This window comes from Orbicella faveolata, unplaced genomic scaffold (genome assembly GCF_042242905.1).
Source record: "Orbicella faveolata isolate gen_17 unplaced genomic scaffold, um_ofav_v1 contig_4, whole genome shotgun sequence".
In the NCBI taxonomy this organism is placed as follows: domain Eukaryota; kingdom Metazoa; phylum Cnidaria; class Anthozoa; order Scleractinia; family Merulinidae; genus Orbicella; species Orbicella faveolata.
In genome coordinates, this window is record NW_028301569.1 from 12,825,685 (window position 1) to 12,845,000 (window position 19,316).

General features: G+C 36.5%; 1 protein-coding gene across 1 annotated transcript in view; it reads right to left on the reverse strand.

Moving 5' to 3' along the window:
• The window catches only part of LOC110045185 (dynein axonemal heavy chain 6-like), a 103,321-nt gene that overhangs the window by 77,903 nt on the left and 6,102 nt on the right, over positions 1–19,316 (reverse strand). The window contains exons 2-9 of the mRNA XM_089275940.1: positions 17,596–17,628; positions 16,493–16,929; positions 15,992–16,204; positions 10,872–10,926; positions 10,598–10,732; positions 10,144–10,282; positions 9,434–9,575; positions 2–191 (exon numbers count right to left, since the gene is read on the reverse strand). Of these exons, the coding sequence (XP_089132066.1) occupies positions 2–191; positions 9,434–9,575; positions 10,144–10,282; positions 10,598–10,732; positions 10,872–10,926; positions 15,992–16,204; positions 16,493–16,929; positions 17,596–17,628 (1,344 nt within the window). The remainder of the gene's footprint in view (position 1; positions 192–9,433; positions 9,576–10,143; positions 10,283–10,597; positions 10,733–10,871; positions 10,927–15,991; positions 16,205–16,492; positions 16,930–17,595; positions 17,629–19,316) is intronic.

Consider the following 19,316-nt stretch of genomic DNA (forward strand, 5'->3'; position numbering starts at 1 on the left):
CCTTTTGCTCCACACCCTCTCCCTCAGCTTTCTCTCCTTCTGACCCTGTCTCTTCAGTTGTTCCCTGGATTTGCAAGGGGCTGGGTGTGTGCTGCAATTGTTCCTCTAGATAGTTGAGCAGAGTGGCTACCGAGTTTGCTGCAAGGACGTGCATGGTATTTACTATCAGGTAGTCAGCAAGCCGGATAAAGCTGTGAATAAAAATAATTCATAAGCACAACTTCTTAAATGATGATAATTATAGTCGACTCTCAATAATTGGAACCCTCGCAAACTCAAACGTCACGCTAACTCGTACCAAAGTCGATTTCCCCTGGATTTCCATCATACATTTACTGTAATTTTACCCTCGGTAACTCGAACCCTTGAAAACTCGAACCTCCCGCTAACTCGCAGCAATTTTCATTTCCCTTCTGGTCATTTTCTATATGATTTTACCCTCAATAACTTGAACCAAGTCTGTCAATACATGACAAGTCAAAACAAACAGTTTACTGCAGTCTAAAACACTACATTTATTTTGAAGCAGCCATGTGAAAAAAATGTTTACAGTTCACAGTTCCTGGACTTCTGCTTTCCTTTGTTATATTTTTCACGTTACGTTACATTCCAATTCATACAGTAATTTAGAGATGTATTGTTTTATTTTCACTTGACTTCTCTGTTCTGTAATTAAATTTGATTAAAATGTGCACTGCATGAATAGAAAAACATGCAAATCTCAAATATTCCAGTATAAGTATCAAGTAGCTCCTACCTAATTTGCTGACTTATTAAATAACTTATTTCAACATATTAAATTTTACGACATTCAAAGACGACAAAAATTGAGCAAAACTAAGCCAGGTCAATGGCTCTATCTCATCAAGCTAAGTATCAAATTTTCCTTTTTGTTCATGTTTTTATATAAGCGCTATGCAGTTGTAGTCTTTAAGTTTATTATGCTACACTTCCTTTACTTTACATGTTACACCAACCCGCTTTGCTTGAAACAACCGTCTGCTTTTTTCGTTTGTTCACATTCATGCAGCAGCCAAACAGCGAAAAAGTTAAACGATTTTTTGTCCCACTTTGTCACGAGTCAACAAGATTCCGTCAGAAGAAATCGGTGTTTATTTATCACTCCGCCTGGCTTGTGTTCCTTTAAACCACCAACAAAATGAACACAGTCAATGCGGCCAATGCTTTTGACCTAAAATGCCTGTCACTAAATGTTAGGTCTTAATAAATCAATCAAATGCTGAACCGCTTTTCGATGGTTACACAAACAAAATCATCATGTTATATTTTTGCAAAAATCATACTGCTCCAAAGATCTTGAACCTATCTGGGAAAACAAATGGGGTGGCAAAGCTTTCTTTAGGCACGACACAAACCTTAGTAAAGGTGTCATAACACTAATTAACCTCTCTGTGAATTTGAAAGTCGAAAAAGTCATTCCAGACAAACAAGAAAGGTTCATTATATTAAAACTGTCACTGGAAGAGAATGTTATTGTTCTCATCAACATTTATGCACCAAATGATGTCGCCCAACAAGTTGCTTTTTTCAAAAGACTAACCCAATAACTAGAGGAATTCGCGCAAGATACAACTGTAATTGGAGGAGACTCCAACTGCGCACTCACCTCAAATGACACAAGAGGCAGAAAACCTGTATCTAGAAAATCAGCTGTCATCCAAGAAATCAACACACTTTGTGATTTGTATAACCTGTGTGATATATGGCAAAGCCTGAACCAAGACAAGCAGTGTTTCACATGGACAACTAAATCGTTTAAAATTCAGTGTGTAGTTCCAGAAAATATCCATGCCCCTCCAACGGAAGGTCATTGGAAATTCCCAGGGGGATGGGGGGGGGGGGGGGGGGTCAGAGGCTAAAATTTCCGAGGGTGGGGGACTCAAGTCTAACCCTTTTTCCAGAGGGTAGCAAACAGTCTGTAATGAACAAAATAATACTTGCGCAAAATTTTTTAACAATCGAAAAATAAATAAATTGAAAACAAATAAATCACTTCTCCATTCACTTGAGCTTGACCATGTCTTGTCATTAACATTTGCGTTTTTGCTACGATTTTCCTGCTATTATCCCCAGAAGAACGATGGCCTCTTGTACACAAAACCGAACCGATACAAAATGGCCGACTGCAAAATTGATCTCTAGATCCCTGGCCAAGTACCTCGTACTCACACCCATGCTTCTGCAACTTATGTTTACATGAGGTCACCAGAAAAATAACAAAAAAACAAAGCACATTTGCTCAGGCAGTACAATCTTGACTTTTCCAAATATTATGCGAGGTTTTCTTCTCTGTATGTTCATGTTTTGTGTAATTTCTAGTTCCCTTTCCTCACTCGCCCTTCTGAAGGCTTGGCTGCTCATCCAGTAATTTTACTTGCAGACGATTCTACATTGCTTGAATGTCTGTATCAGCTAAGGTCAACGATGTCAGATGGAGGTATAAATTATATTACATGTTCATTAGCACAAATCATGGAAGACATGTAAGGTAAAGTACAGATGAGACAAATTAATCCCATTCCTTTTTAAATGTTTTCAGCTGCGTTTTCCATAAGTTTATGTTCACGTTTAACAAGCCTGTCTAAAAGGCTTACGTTAATTTACAGTTACGGTTTTTGTGACATGATCGAGAGTCTTAAGCACTCAAGGAAATTATGAACATACACTACGCAACAACAAACAAATTTAGCCGTATTTTAAATTAATATTGCTGGAAGAAACCAAAGATTGTAAAGATTTTTTTTCCGGATCAGCAAAAGGATAAATCTTACATAACATAGTAAAGTGGTATCTCGTGTGGCCACAAGAAAAAAGTAATAAAAAGAACTGGTGGTAACTGTGTGAGCTGTCAATTTTTCACGTATAAAACAACTTTGAACTTCCGAGGGGTTCTGTAATGAGGGTAAAGAAAAGACGGAATTCCGGAGGGGAAGGAAGGTCTTCACAAACCCCTCTGGAACAGAAATTCTGAGGGGATGGGGGTTTAAAATGGAAAAACCTTCCGTGGGGGGTATGGATATTTTCTGGAACTACACAATGTCACTTAGATTTTTTCTTAGTTTCACAGGAGTTAATTCAATTAGCAAAGAAATGCGACATCATCCATGCACCTGAATCTAATCACTCCGCTGTGTCACTTGTTCTCCAGTCTAATCACCTAAACCGAAAAAGAGGACCTGGCTTCTGGAAATTTAATACAACCTTGATGAAGTGTACGTAACAGCACTTAAGGTGGCTGAACACAGTTTTCGTGTGTGCTTTTGCTCATGCGATTCAGTGCGAGCACAAGGATTGCAAAAAACAAACATGTCGTCAATAGAGCGATCACTTTATTTGCCCAATGCTCACATTATCTGTGCTATTTTCCTCTATAACTGAACGCAGTGTATTGATGGTTTTAATCTTTTATTACAAAGATATGTTAGAAAAGGTAACGATGCAAAGAACCCAGCAATTCTTAGCTTTTTTGTTGCTACCGAAAGAACCCAGTCAAATGCAGTGCATGTGTAGTAAGTAAAAACATTGCGATTGAATGAAAAATTGCTTTCTCGGAAATACGCCTTTTTCTTGAGAACCACTCATTAGAATTTCACGAAATTTGGCACGAAAATACTTCAGGAAATAAGTAACTAAAGTATTGTAAAATACTGACTTTAACAAAGGAAATTCTAGATATTCCTTTGGACCTTCAGCAAGGGATAATTAAAGATCTCTCCGTTAAATTATTCTCAAAATGGTGTTATAATAATAATAATAATAATAATAATAATAATAATAATAATATTTAGTGAGGGAATCCAACTCGCCAAAGGCGGTTTTCAGTGGAGCCCTCCTGTTAACTTGTGAGTATCGTTACAGGCTTGTTGCATGCAAATTATAAAGAAAATCCAATGACTAGATTTTCTACAAAATCAAGAAAAGCGATTTTAAAGACCCGTTTGTATTTATTCATGTTGCCATGGCAACGGCACATACACCAGCTTAATTATCAAAAAAACAAAGTTTGTGTTGTTAACTTGCTTGCTGCCCTTTTTGGCGACCAAGGGATCAAGGGTTTTAGAGAAAAAGGTGAATGAAACACAGGTATCAAAAACTGTGTTCAGCCACCTTAAGATAAACATTTAAATCTTTAAGGAGAAATACAACAAGTCTCATGATTTAGGTTTAAAATGGGACCTCATAAAAATGGAGATAAGAGGTTCCACAATCAAGTACTGTAAACAAAAAGCGAAAAATATCAAGATGAAGAAAAATTACTGCACAAAAAAAGAAAATGACCTTCAAGCCAGAGGGGAAAATAACCTGCACAACAGAAACATCATACTGGAAATTCAATGTGCTAGATCACGTCTCAAAACTAGTGAGACAATCTCAGATAGTGCAGAGTGTAATTTACGGCTCTGATACAGTAGTTACACAGGTCCTCGCCCATGCCGTTCTCTCCCTTAGTAGTCAACTAGGCCTTTTCCCTTTTGCAGAATATGAGCAGACAAAAACTTGATAGGACATAATCTCAGCAGTGTGTATGTTTCATGTTTGTGTTTTCTTTCAAGGCCTGTTTGTCAAGACGGTTTTAAATTTATCGTGGTATCTTATGTTGAGTTTCGTTCATTTTGTAACAAATGTGACAATTTTACTTTTCACATCAGCGTTTGTAATTTGATACTTTTGTTTTCCTTGCCAATGTATGCAACAAGATACCTTTGTTTCCATGAAAATGTAAGAAAGATGTCTATTTTTTTAACTCACTGCTGGAGATAAATGAAATATAAAAGTTAAGTATCTGCTGAAAAGTTGAAGAGGAATGATTTTGTCTTTTTTAAAATGCAAATTTTCATTTCACCGATAAACAAGAACTAATCGAATTATCAAATAGTCACGTCAAGTCACAGAATAGTGCGTTGTTATTCTGTTGCCAGCTTTGGTGTTAACAATAAAACCACGTCAAACTAATACACAATGCTATGGAGTAATACTGCTGAGGAGTGTTTCAACAAGAAGTATTGAAGGAAGAGATCTTTACTTGACCGAAATTATATCCCACATCAGTGAGCGAGTCACCTCATCGACTGATAAAATTAGGGTGCGTTCCTTTAGGATGATCTGGATCCAGATCAGTGATCCAAGATCACTCGGATCATGGTCATCAAAGGAACCGATTAATCCACTCTGGTCACAGATTCATTGATTCCTTTGATGCACCATGATCCGAGTGATCTTGGATCACTGATCCGGATCCAGATCACCCCAAAGGAATGCACCCTTAATTGGCGGTTTCAGTAAGTGCCACGGAGTCTGCTGCAATAGTAACGAAGTCTATTTTGTCACAAATTTACTAGTTTTACATGTAACTAACATGGGAAAGTTTCGGTTGAATATGAACTTTTGGCTCTCTTTCATAGAAGAGGAAACAAACAAGCTGCTAAGGAGAAGCAATCTGTTTCCATTCTTTATTTGAACCCTGGCAAAACACACAACAGACGACATTTCTTGAATCGAGCTATGGAAGAATCCAGAAGATACGAAGCCACAGTAGTGTTCTTTGCAACAAAAAAAGGAGAACAGATGTTACCTGAAATATAGTTGCTATCCCTGGCCAAAACGAGGGTGTGGTATCACTCATTACAAAAAATAAAAAAACGTGCATCTGAACTCGAGAACAGAGTTTATCATACTAGCAATGCTAGAATGCATGCGTCTTACATGTTATGTTCTACCACAAGGAAAAGAACTCAACATTTGTGGGTCCTGTATGAAATGAATCTTTCACCTAACATATAGTCAACTTTTGACACTAATCTGTGCATGTGTTTGAAGCAAAGTGCTTTTGCTCTTAAGAGAAAAGCACCACAAGGTTAGCATGAGATTTGCAAAACCATATATATATTTTTGTCATGTTACTAAAGGAAGTAAAGCTAGTATAACACTTTTTGCATAATGCACAAGGGCACCTTTTAGCTACCCCACCTAGCCCCCCTTCCCACAAGGCTAAATGATTAATTGAAATTAATTAATTAAACAAACATTAAAGTTTACACCTTATTGTGTTATAGCTTAGTGCCTGACTGAACAGCAGTCCCCTAAACCATCCCAATAGTGCACTCTGCACTAAAAATCATGATGACGAAAACCGAAGGCACCATTCTACGAGGCAAAGTGAGATGACATGAAGGAGAATGCAACACAAAGTATTGCTACAGCTTAGAAAAACGCCATCATGATATTAAAACAGTCTCAAAACTCAAAGTTGCAGAAAATTGTTACATAGAAGATCAGATCAGATTAGAAGAAGAAAAAAAGTTTTATAAGTCATTATACTGCTCCACCTATATGAATCCCAAAATTTTCAAAAACTTGCCATTTTTTAAACCAGAAAACGTAACCACCACACTAAGCGAAGAAGAGAAGAGATCTTGTGAAGGATTAGCAAACGAAGAAGAATGCACAAATGTGCTAAAGGACTTCAACAAAAACTGGTCTGCCAGCTGAATTCTACCCATTCTTTTGGCCTGACATCTGTCGTGATCTGCTAGCCAGCTACAACTTTGCTTCTCAGCATGGTATACTTTCTATAAGCCAAAGACGAGGAATAATCTCGCTTATCCCAAAAAAATCCAAGGATAAAACTATTCTGGAAAATTTAAGGCCCATCTCACTTCTGAACGTCTAATACAAGATTCTCACTAAAGTTATAGCCAAGAGAATTGAAAGTCTTGCCAACACTAATAAACCCTGATAAAACTGGTTATGTTAAAGGCCGCAACATTGGGGAAAATGTAAGGCTAAACTACGACTTAATACATTACCCAGATAAGCTAAATCAAAAAGGTATCGCCATTTTATTGGACTTCAAAAAAGTGTTCGATTCCATTGAATGGAACTCTCTCTTAGAAACACTTCAGCTCTTCAACTTCGGCCATGGCATTCAAAATTGGATAGAAATTTTCTATAATAATGTTACTAGCTGTGTTCTGAATAACGGTCATGCTTCAATGTTTTTCTCCCTACAGCGGGGAGTCAGACAAGGTTGTCCGTTGTCTGGCGTTGTCTTCGTTCTCTGCATAAATTTCCTCTCTAGATCCACAAAAGATGATCCCACTATTAAAGGTATCCAAGTCAACAAGCATGAGCTTAAAATAAGTTAATGTGCCGACGACACAACAGTATTTGTTTGCGACTCCGTTACGAGTCTATTGAGGGTGTTAAACGATTTCAAAGAGAATTCTGCAGGGTTTTGATTAATTTTTTAAGTAGTAGGGCATGTGGTATAAAGTAGGCAGGTACCCAAATTAGTTGAGGGCCGAAGGCCCGAGCACCTAGGAGGGTCCGGGGTATGCTATTCTGGAAAACTGTGAAAAATTGAACTCCCAGGAATGCATTTTCCTTGATTCTGGGAGGGAAATTCTCATTGGAGAGGTTAAGCATAATGTTGATGGTAAACGGCAGACGGCAAAAATAAAACTTTTGCCATCTCTCTTCAGCTGTGTATACAGTAGAGTGAAATTATTTGTATTTGCAATGAATAGTAGGAGACATTATTCCATTTTTGTGTGCTTTATTTACGGATTAGAAGAAAAGAACTCAAAATCAGAAGATGTCTTTGCCGTTTGCCGTCTGCCGTTAACGTCATGCTCAACAGTGTTTCCGCCAGAGCGCACCATTAGGGGAATCCTGTGTTACAATCAGAGATGGCCCCCAGAAAAATGAAAAAAGGGCCAATTTGGCCCTTTCTCTTTACAAGACTCCAGGCTTAACACAGGCATAATATTTTAAAAGCCATCCCAGGGCTCGAAATTGTGATCGATACAGTCGCCAATGCAACAAGCAGTTCATCCTTGGCAACCAAAAATTCTGGTTTAGTCGCCATAATATGGCATAATGGCGACTACATTTCTCTGTGTTGACAATCAATAACGGTTATTTTGTCACACATTATGTCCTTCTAGAGAAATCATATTGAAAGATCTTTGCTTCTAAACCATTCAACATAAGAAAAGAAGTCAATCCGTCCTTTTGCTTTGCTGTATTGATTCTCTCATATCGGAAAACTTCCAAATGGCTGACCGTGTTTGAAATCACCCTATAGTGCATTGCAACCCTTGATCATTGACTACATTATGTATGCCTAAGGATTGTTCTCTTGTAATGCATGGATCCTTCATACTACTATCTGATTCAAAAGAAACTTTATTGAGTGGAAACCCTTCAAAAAGCACTTACTATTAAATTTTATCATAGATCCTAATGAATTGCTTTATTTTCCTTGGTACCCTGATGCATTTTTTCCTTCTGTAGCTTTCAATTTAGTGGCCCCTTTCCTAAAAAATTGGCCCCTAAAAAAGATCTTCAGGGGCCACTTTGGCCCTCAAGTAAAATTTTCTGGCTGAAACACTGCTTAACCTCTCTAATTTGTCATTAGTACTCATTTACACAATTCTACTAGAATTAAACACTGCTAGACATTATGGAATCGCTTGCTTAAAGTAATGCCTTACGCATTCCATTTTGGTTTTATTCTCTGGCACTTTTAGTTTTAGCAAAGTACCTAAGTCCTGAATTTATGTTTTTCTATTCAGCAGATAGAAAAGTAACTTTTAAGTCTGTGATGCAAAACATTTAGCTTTTTATAGGCTATTCAAATAACAGCATACCAAGTTTCATTGGAAATCTATGGCGGGTTCTTTTACTAGGGAATCACCTTAAGGTTATAAAATGAGTCAGAAAAGTTATCCAGAATCAACACCAATCTACCATTTACCATTAGCTACTATTACAGCTATTTAGCTGTCTGGCTGGGAACAGTTTCATGTAGTTCTAATAAACAAAACCGCTGATAGACTGTTAAAACCAAACCTTGATAAATGTAATGTTAGCTTGATATCACATTTCCTAAGGGGAAACAAATTTTATTTTTCTTTTGGCTGTACATTATAACCAAGCACACTTGTCAGATTAACCTTATCAACACTGCTAAGAGTCCACTGAGTGCTGCTATTCCAGGGTTAGGGTTAGAGTTTAGGGCGAATAATTAACTAAACCCTAAACGTTAGATGATGAAAACAACTGTGAATGAAGTCAACAGTGATAAAACAAAGGTACTAGACGAATTTATTTTCCAGGGTGTTTCGCTTGTTTGTTTTACTACTGAACTCGATGAGTTAATTGATTCACAGTTGATGTACATGTAAGCTTATCATTAAAACTACAGCTGTATACATGTATGCAAACGAAAATTGCATCTGTGTTTTTATGTTTTAGTTTGTTACTCTGCAGTACTTGTAGTTCACTTCTGAAAATTACTAAAAGGCTCAGTGAACATTGGTGAATATTCACCTAGACTTAGTCTCAGTAAATTTTCACCAATCTTCACTTCACCTTCAGCAAATATCATTTTTAATTATTGTAAGATTACCTTGTGAGTCTTTTGCAATGACTTCTCTTATTGGCCTGTTCAGTATATGTCATCTTGTCTGGTGCATCACCATACATATCCATCTCATATCCACTTGGCATTAAATAAGAAGACATTGACTGTGCAGGACCCCCATATTCATCTGTCAAAAACACATGTATGACATGTTGGCAGAATAAAAGCAAGCAGAGATAACTTATTCTTGCTTTGGCATCAAACATGCATCAAACTTCATGGCAATAATGAACAATGGCTCCACCTTTTGGCTGATGGCAACCCGTCAGCCAACTGTCAGCTGGCATGTTACCAACACATTACCAACAGTCGGCCTACAGTATTAGGTAGGCCAAAAATTGATCCAAAACACTTACAAGTGAAAACAGTAAAGAGACATACTTGACCGTACTGTTTTTTACTGTTCTATTTATTATGTGATCCAGTTTAAACAGCAAAATAGGGTGTTTAATCCATCTCCAGACCATTGGCTGGCAGTTGGCTGATATTCAGTCACCTGTCAGCCAACGGTCGGCTGTTAGGTGACAACTGGCTGACAGACAACCGACAATATCTTTTGGGAACTTTTCTTCACTTTTACCAACTTCGTAATATGGAATTCACATTTTAGTCAAATTTCATTTAGCTAATAGCTATTTAATTTTTGATTAAATACCAACTCTCTATGATTGTTGGTGCTATAATGACAAACATACCTGCATACATGCCCATGGGACTGTCCATATCCATAAAGTAATCATCAGGGGTAAACCCTGCCTCTAGTAACGCTGTCCGACATGCACTTCTTACAACTTCTTTTACAAGGTCACGGAACTCTGCCAGTCTTCCAGCAACCTGCAGGTAGAAATCAAAGAATTCATGATACTTCTCAAATATAAAGGGATAGAAATGATAACCAACCATTGCAGGTTACCAATTTTCCACAGGAAGCTTTTGATTAATTCTCTCATCATTTTTATTGTGTCAGCTGCAGTGAGTAAATTAAATAATCATAGGGAAAATTTCTTGCATTTTCTGTCAGTAGAGCCTATACTGTATTAAGACTGCAGGGTAATTGTTAATTTGGTAAATAAGACATGAATACAAAAAACTTCACAATATACTTGCACATCAGCAAGTCACAAATTAATGACAACCTAGAGTACATACTTCCTCCAGCTGTTCAAATTGAGCATTGCGGAACTCATCCAAAGTGTAAGTGTGTCCCTTCTCCACCCTGCACAGTCCCATGTCACTAATGCGGTAACACATTTCACGAACATTTAAAAGGGCTGGGCGCAGTGACTACAGAAGGAATAAGAATTTTTTTAGCATGTATGTAGTAATTACGTGCATCTACATTCTCACTCTCTGAATACAAAGTAAAACATTTGAGAAATTGATGTACTGGAACAGTTACTGTAAAATATTGAATAATACTTACTGCATTAACAATGAAAAGATTTTCCTGCAGCTGGTTTTTGCATTGAGTCACCTTTCTGTAATTTTAAAATATCATATAATAATAATTATCATTAATAAACTATTTTACTCAAAGTGTGATCAATATTCCTTATTATATTCTATAATACTCAAATGTTTGTCAAACACTTAAATGTGAGTGAGTGAGTGAGCGAGTGAGTGAGAACTTTATTAAAGTGTCAAAAACCTTATAGCCTGGAAATAATACACCATATTAATTAGGGGACACTGCTAAAAAACTATGCTAATACTAATATTAATACAATAAAAAATAAATGACTTGAAGGGCATTATGTGCAGCATAGGATGTAGCCCTTACAGCCGGTGTCCATTAAGGGCCCATTAACTGATCTTTTTGAGCCATTGCTAGGGAAAATTTAGTCTCATATAACCTCATCATTTTTAGTTAGTTCAGAGTTATTTCATGTGTTTTAACTTTTTCCTGATCAGTAACACTATTGATGACGTCATCAGGCCACGCCCATGGTCATGTGACTAATACAGAAAAAATGCAAAGGCTCCCAGGCAAATTACTTTCCCGGGATTTTTTTCATTGATTTAGTATTTTAATTTAAATCCTCATTACACTATGCATTGATTTTGTTTAATTTCTAAAAGGTCTGATTTTGAGAGCATTTCAAAATATTGAAAAATTCGTAATTTTCTGAAAAAAGCATGATTTCGAAAAAGGACTGCATAGCTATATTGCCAACGTTGGCTTTAATCGAAATTTGTCGAAAAAGGCTGAATTAAATGAAAAACCGCGTTTCCTTTAGCATTTAAAGAAACCGGAAGTGCGCCCGATATCTATTGGAAGTTACCCTATCAGCGCGTGCGCAATTTACACTACCAGCGCACTTCGGTAAGATCAAACAAAGCCACACGGAGTTAGTTTTTCTCTTTCTATTGCTCTTGTTTTTCTGTCTTTCTCTTATTTTGTCTTTGCTTGTACTTTTTTTACTTTGCATTTTGCGAAACACAAAGAAAAACGTCTAAAATGTGAGCGAATTTACAAGTTTTTGAGTTGTTTTTATTTTCCGCGTTCAGGCTGACGTAAGTGACCAGAAGTGAAATTTCACCTCCTTAGCAACGCGCGCAAGCGCGCGCATGAATCGGTTAATGGGCCCTTAAGCAAGTTATTATCCCTTTATCCCAATATTGTTAAACCGCCTGAGCTTGTCTTTCTTAATATTGCAGTCGTTATGTATAAATTTCACAATAGACATCTACCATCTAAGTTTGATACTTTCTTCACTCAAGTCAATAAAAGACGTAACTATAATACAAGAAGTGCTTCGAATATGTTCTATACTTTACCTAAAGTAAGAACAAATTATGGAATATTCAACATAAAATTTAAGGGCCCTAAAGTATGGAACTTAATTAGTGAAAATTTGAAAACCTTGTCTATTTCAAACTTCAAGAAATCAGTAAAAAGCGATCTAGTCAAAGATTATTAGTTACTAGGTTCTAATTAGCAGTTGTGTTGTTTTCCAATTTACCTGTAAATTAGTATTTTGTTCATCTCTGTCACCTTTCCAAGTCTTCCTTTTATAGTTTAATATATAGCTGTTATTGGTTACCATAGCTACTGTGTGCTCTTCTTATATTAATATTTTGTATTCATATATAGCTTAAACTATTTTAGACTTCCTTCATAGCATAGAAATAGCGTTTTTCCTCTTCTTTTTTTCTTCTTGTGTGTGCAGTTGTGCTCAACTGTTCTTGCTGTCCTGTATTTTATTTCTATTTAATGCTGATGTTGACTGCTAGCCGCTATGGTTACTCCAGGCAGCTAGTACTCAAATTTTTACTTTTAATATTTTCATTGAAATTGTAACTTTTTTTTCTTTAGCAAGAGTGAGTACAAATAAAGAGATTGATTGATGATTATATTCTACACTACATTCAAGGCTGCTGCCTAATGGGCACCCGGTTGCCTGAGGCGCCTAAGTTGCGAGTGCAAAAAGCTCTGTTCAAGGAGCCCAAGTGGGCGCCTAAACATGGAGTTTTCATTCCCATGTAATCTGTCTGATGACTTCAATCTTCTCATGAAATTGGTCAAAAAATCATTCACACAATAAATTAAACGGAAAACAACAGCTACTCTAGGCCTGTTTTGCTTTTATCACGAGAAATATGAGCCAAAACATGGCAACAAAGTCTCTCACCATGCACAACACAGCCAAAAACAGCCACACTTGAAAATCGCCTGATTAATGCATTGCAAGCTCAGTATTGAATTTATGTACCTCATGTATGCCAATGGATTGTGTCTCTGTTGATGCCTTACTGATTGCAAAATAACTACTTTGATAACAAATATTTTTGGAATTGGAGAAATTGAAACAGATTTGCAAAACTCAAAACCAAAGCAACAATATAAATTTTTGTAAAAGAAGCTGCAGCACGTGCATGGATACACCAATTATTGAGTTTGTCTGACCATAAATAGTATTCTTTCTCAGTCATGACCTGATCACGTTGTTGAACGCTTTATCTCAAAACTTTGATTGATATTACACCATATTAGTGTCTTATGGAAAATCTCTGCCCCCAGACCCCTTCCCTGAATGTCCACAACCCCCCCCCCCCATCTTCCCCAACCCCCCATATTGACCACCGCAAAGTTTATCCTGGGCTCCTAAAAAGGTGGCTTGGGCTCCTAACTTTTGAAGTTAGGAGCCTGAAGGGCTCCTTAAAAATTTCCTTAGGCAACAGCCTTGATATCACTATACTACATTTAGAAAAAGTCCTAAAAAAATATGCGTGCTGATTGGTTAAATATTGATAATCAAAGTTAACAAGATGTTTTCCTTTTTTCGCCACCATGCTTTCTAAAAGAATAGAAGACATGTTCTCTTTCTCTGTGTATCGAGTTATAGAAACACTTGTGAAAACACTTGTCTGTGGCTTGTGTTCCCACAGCATTTCTCGTTCTACCAAACTTGCACTTGTGTTTCTATAACTCGATAGAAACATGGTACATGTAATGCTTTCTTCTTCTTAAATACTATATATACTATATTACTAAGATATCATTGATCATCGCAGTTAAAGGCACAACTTAAGGGCCCATTAACCAATCTTTTCGAGCTGTTGCTTGGGAAAATTTAATTTCATATAACCTCATCATTTTTAGTTAGTTCAGAGTTATTTCATGTGTTTTAACTTTTTCATGATCAGTAACACTAGTGATGATGTCATCAGGCCACGCCCATAGTCATGTGACTAATACAGAAAAAATGCAAAGGCTCCCAGACAAATTACTTTCCCGGGATTTTTTTCATTGATTCAATATTTTAATCTAAATCCTCATTACGCTATGCATCGATTTTGTTTCATTTCTAAAAGGTCAGGTTTTGAGAGCATTTCAAAATATTGAAAAATTCGTAATTTTCTGAAAAAAGCATGATTGCGAAAAAGAAATGCATAGCTATGTTGCCATCATTGGCTTTAATCGAAATTTATCGAAAAAGGCTGGATTTAATGAAAAACCGCATTTCCCTTACCATTTAAAGAAACCGGAAGTGTGTCCGATATATACTGGAAGTTACCCTATCAGCATGTGCACTATTTACACTACCAGCGCACTTCGGTAAGATCAAACAAAGCCACACGGAGTTAGTTTTTCTCTTTCTTTTGCTCTTGTTTTTCTGTCTTTCTCTTATTTTGTCTTTTCTTGTACTTTTTTTACTCTGCATTTTGTGAAACACAAAGGAAAACATCTAAAATGTAAGTGAATTTGCCAGTTTTTGAGTTGTTTTTATTTTCCGTGCTCAGGCTGACGTAAGTGACTGGAAGTGAAATTTCACCTCCTTAGCAATGGGCATGAGCGTGTGCATGAATCGGTTAATGGGCCCTTAAGCAGTTGTGAAAATAAAGCCTGAAAAAAATTCAGGCCTGAACGGGATTCAAACCCATGACCTCTGTGATACCGGTGCTGTGCTCTACCAGGAGCTGGTCACATTGTGAATTCGTAATATACCCGTAGATGGTGAAGAATGATCTCTTCACCATCTACAGGTATATTACGAACTCACAATGTGACCAGCTCCCAGTTGGCTTGATAGCTCAGTTGGTAGAGCACTGCACCAGTATCGCAGAGATCATGGGTTTGAATCCTGTTCAGGCTCTCAGGCTTTATTTTCACAACTGCTTAAGGTGGCCGAATGCAGTTTTCAAGTGGCTATGCCTAATTCACCATTACTTTTAAATTATTTATGCTTTGGCACCTGTTTTTTGCAAGAGTCAAGGTTAACCACAGAATGCTCACATTTTGGCTAAGGTGTGTGCTGTTGCCATGGCAATGGGGCTGGTTTAAAAACAAGGCTTAAAAAATGGTTTTTGTTTATTTAAAAAAATCCAATCGTTAGATTTTTTTTCATCATGTGCCCACTATGAATTGATATTAAATCCCTTCTGTCAACACTGTTCAAAGAAAATTTTGACATAGACAATTTTCAAAATTCCCCATAAATCGTTTTTACTGCATGTTCTGTATTATCAAAAATTCCCCATGTCAAAATTCAGATTTTTTGTGATAGATCATTCACGTGGTTTCTGAACTATTTTTTTTGCCAAATTTCTTGAAATTCTAATGACTGGATCATTAGAAATTGGTAAATTTTCTGCAAAAGCAATTGGTCTCAATTTTTCGAGCAACTGCGCATGCACTGCATTTAACTGGGTTCTTTCTGTAACAAAGAAAAAGCTGAGAATTGCTGGGTTCTTTGCATGGTTACCTTTTCTAACCTTTTCTAACATATCTTTGTGATAAAAGACTAAAGCCATCAATACACTGCGTTCAATAATAGAGAAAAATAGCACAGATAGTGCGGGTGTTGAGTAAATAAAATGATCGCTCTATTGACAGCATGTTTGTTTTTGCAATCCTTGTACGCATGCGGAATTGCATCAGCAAAAGTGTGCGCGAAAACTGTGTTCAGCCATCTTAAGTTGTGCGTATAACTGCGAGGATCAATGATATCTTTATATCTTTCTCCACAGTTCAGATATATGATCTTCCATATATTCACTTGCATACATATTACTATATTATATACTACACTATGCTCTTACTTTGTCTTTACATTCTTTCTCCACACAACAAAGGCCTTCCACATCCTGAAGTTAGCAAATGTTGGAATTTTGACAAGTCTTTTGTAGTCTGTGTACTCCTTCTCCCACCTTTCAAGGGCAGTAAACTCTGCTTCATTGTCACGTATGTGAGTAACTCCTTCAGAACTTATTGTGTAGTAATCAGAATGGTTGATTTCTGAATGCCTAACAATCCTGTTTTAGTTGAATATAAAATGTTCGTTAATGCACAACAATATCAATAAATATGACTCATACCAATGAAAAATAGCAAAGAATAAATATCAAATTATCTGCTAACTATAAATTACAATCATGTAATTTCACTCTAGATGTACAATGATTGAGATAATTTTAGTATCGATTTAATTTACATTATTTATACATTTAATTTACATTTAATTTACATTATTTAACTATTCAAATGTGATCTTTACCTAATTTATCCTCATTTACAATTAATATCAATGGAAAATAACTTACTTGAGGTTGTACGGATTGTATTCAATGGATGACCGATCCACAGCTGGTGTCATGTAAAGAAACCCCAGTTTACAATTCTCCTTAATCAAGCTGATGATCTGAAGTGGGTCTCTTAAACCCTCAGGTATAACATCTGTCTCCCTCACCAGTGTACCAGTGCCACTACTGAGTGAAGTCTGCTTTGGTGATGTGTGCCTCTGCACACTTTTAGCATTAACTTGTGCAACAGAATCAATTTTTTCTTGTTTGGTTTTCAAGTCATCTGGTAGGTTTGGCAATGGAGACGATGTCCTTTCAAGGGGCTCCACAACATCTCTTCGACAGGTCTTTTTCCTATCTGGTTCAGATGAAAGAGGTGGTGTTGGGGATTTCGGCTTTCCCGCTGTAGATGTGTAAGGAAGACTTCTTTGCTTTTCTTGATACCTGGCAAGGTTTGGCTTTAAGACAAGAAGAAAAAGACACACGTTTCCTTCTGTTCCACCATTACACTTAATTGTCTACATTTACGTGTACCTGTGAAGTGCTATGAATGTATGTCACAAGCAGACACAAGCATCAAATCTTTTTTTTAGACACTGTCGCACTGTCATAGTACTTAGTGTATATGATGGACTTAGAGACATCAATTGTGACCTTAATTAATTTACACACCTTACCAAATACAATAATAAGGTGGTTTCTGCTGAACATTCAAGCAATAATGGCAAAAACTAGGTTACCAAAAAAACCTCATAGTATGATAACATTTTTAATACAGTTAAGAACTTTTTGAGACTTAAGCCCTCAAGCTGACCCTGCGAGAGAAAATTGAATTTAAAGTCATCCATATTAAACTAAAACAGACTTTTCACATCAGTTCAAAACAAAATGACACACACTTTAAACATTTTTGGGAAGTTTGACATTAACTTCTCGAGAAATTATGCTTGAAAATTTAACCGCAGGGTCACTTAGAGAAATGAATTAAAGTAAGATGTTTAAAATAGTACTCAAAATGAAACTGTGATACAAGTAGATTTTTAGTAAATAATTTTTGCAAATATTGCTTGAACTTTGAGTGGAATCCTTCATAACATCAATTCTAATTCAATTGGAATACTTACCAGAGGCTCTAGTCTAGGTGCTGATGGTATGTTCTGAGAAATAAGGAGGAATAAATTATATAAGACAGCCAATACCATTATGAAAGTATACAGAGATGGCAACATGAAAACTTAAAATCTGGGAGATTGCCAATTTTACCTTGTTCTTGACCTAAAAAAATTTGTTAATACATGTATACTTTAAGCCCTTTCCTTTGTATCAGGAAATTTGGCAAATGTTCAGGAGACTGTATGATTTGGTCTGTATTTGGAAGACTCCCAGATAATCTTGGAGGGTTTGAATAGATGGTTTTCACTGGTGGTAAGGGAATAGTTAACACATCCAGGTACATTGTTGAGATATCACACAAAACATGTTAAAATATATGTGTTCAAAAAGCAGTCTTGAATTTTCTTTAAAACACACCAGTGTTTATGTAACTAACGTACCCTACAGAGCGAGTTCAAGTTTTCAATGATAGTCTGTTAAAGTGCATATGACATGAAAAATATTTTGTGCTTATTTGAAAGGCCTTTCAAAATACAGAAGAATGGCATTTTTCTTTTTGAAATATCTTTTTTCGTTTTAGAGATATTGACATTTTTCTATTATGCAAATTAGATCAGTGATGATGTCATATTGTTCGCAACTAAAAATGGTAAAATATTGAATAAACAATATCTCTAGGAATATTGAAGCAGTGTTCTTGAAACATGGCACCACAAATGTACATCACAAAAGAAACAAAATGACACCCTTAGTGGTGTTGCCATAGCAACTCTTTCAGCTCCAGTCTCTTTCTGTCAAAAAACCAAATATCCCCATTTGCAACCTCTATAGTGAGACAAAGGGTTCTATAATGTACTTGGAACAGACATAGTTCCCATATTGTCTTAACTCCCATCATTAGATTGGGTGGGGTAGATGGTTCTTTGTTTAAGACAAAAACTGGGAATTTCAGTTTCTATTAAGGCAGCACCAGTGGCAAAACTGATTCAACATGGTTTAAGTTCTTGTGGTTCCAAGGTTAATCACATTTAATTTCATCACACACAGCCAGCTGGAAATTATAAATCCCTTGTGAGCTTGGAGGATCAACTAGCAAACATCTTGAGGAGTCAAAGACTCTTTGCATTCATTCTCTACACAAAGTCATACCTTTAATATATTTTAGTCTTCCAAACAGCTACAAGCAATGACTTGGTTATGCATGTACTGACTGCAATGAGTATCTATCCTATATCAACTCTCTCTCAAAACTTTGTGTCAGTCCATTCTCTACACACAGTCACACCTTTACCCTTTCAAACAGCTACTAGCACTGATTTGGTTACAAACTCTCTCAAAAAGTGAAAGTATATTTCAATGTATTACGATGCAACATTACTTTGGAAGGTTGATGCAACAGAAAATTGATATTGGCCATTGACATATCGATTTGTTTACATCTGAGAGTAAAAAACTTGGGATATTCTGAAACAAATCTGCATTGGTTGTTGACATCTCAACTTGTTCAGATCTGAGTAAGTGACTAAGTATGTTGACCATCAAAAACCAGTTGCCTGGTTTTCTATTTCTATGCATGCATGAGGTTCTGTTCCTGCAGCTATGGTGCTCTGCTTGGCAGCTGGGAGCTCTGCTACTATAACAATAGCACAACCATTGCAGTCTGAAACCTACAATTTCTGCCTGCCATCTTGTTAAGTTCACTAAACTTTCCTTTGTTATCATTGGTACAAAC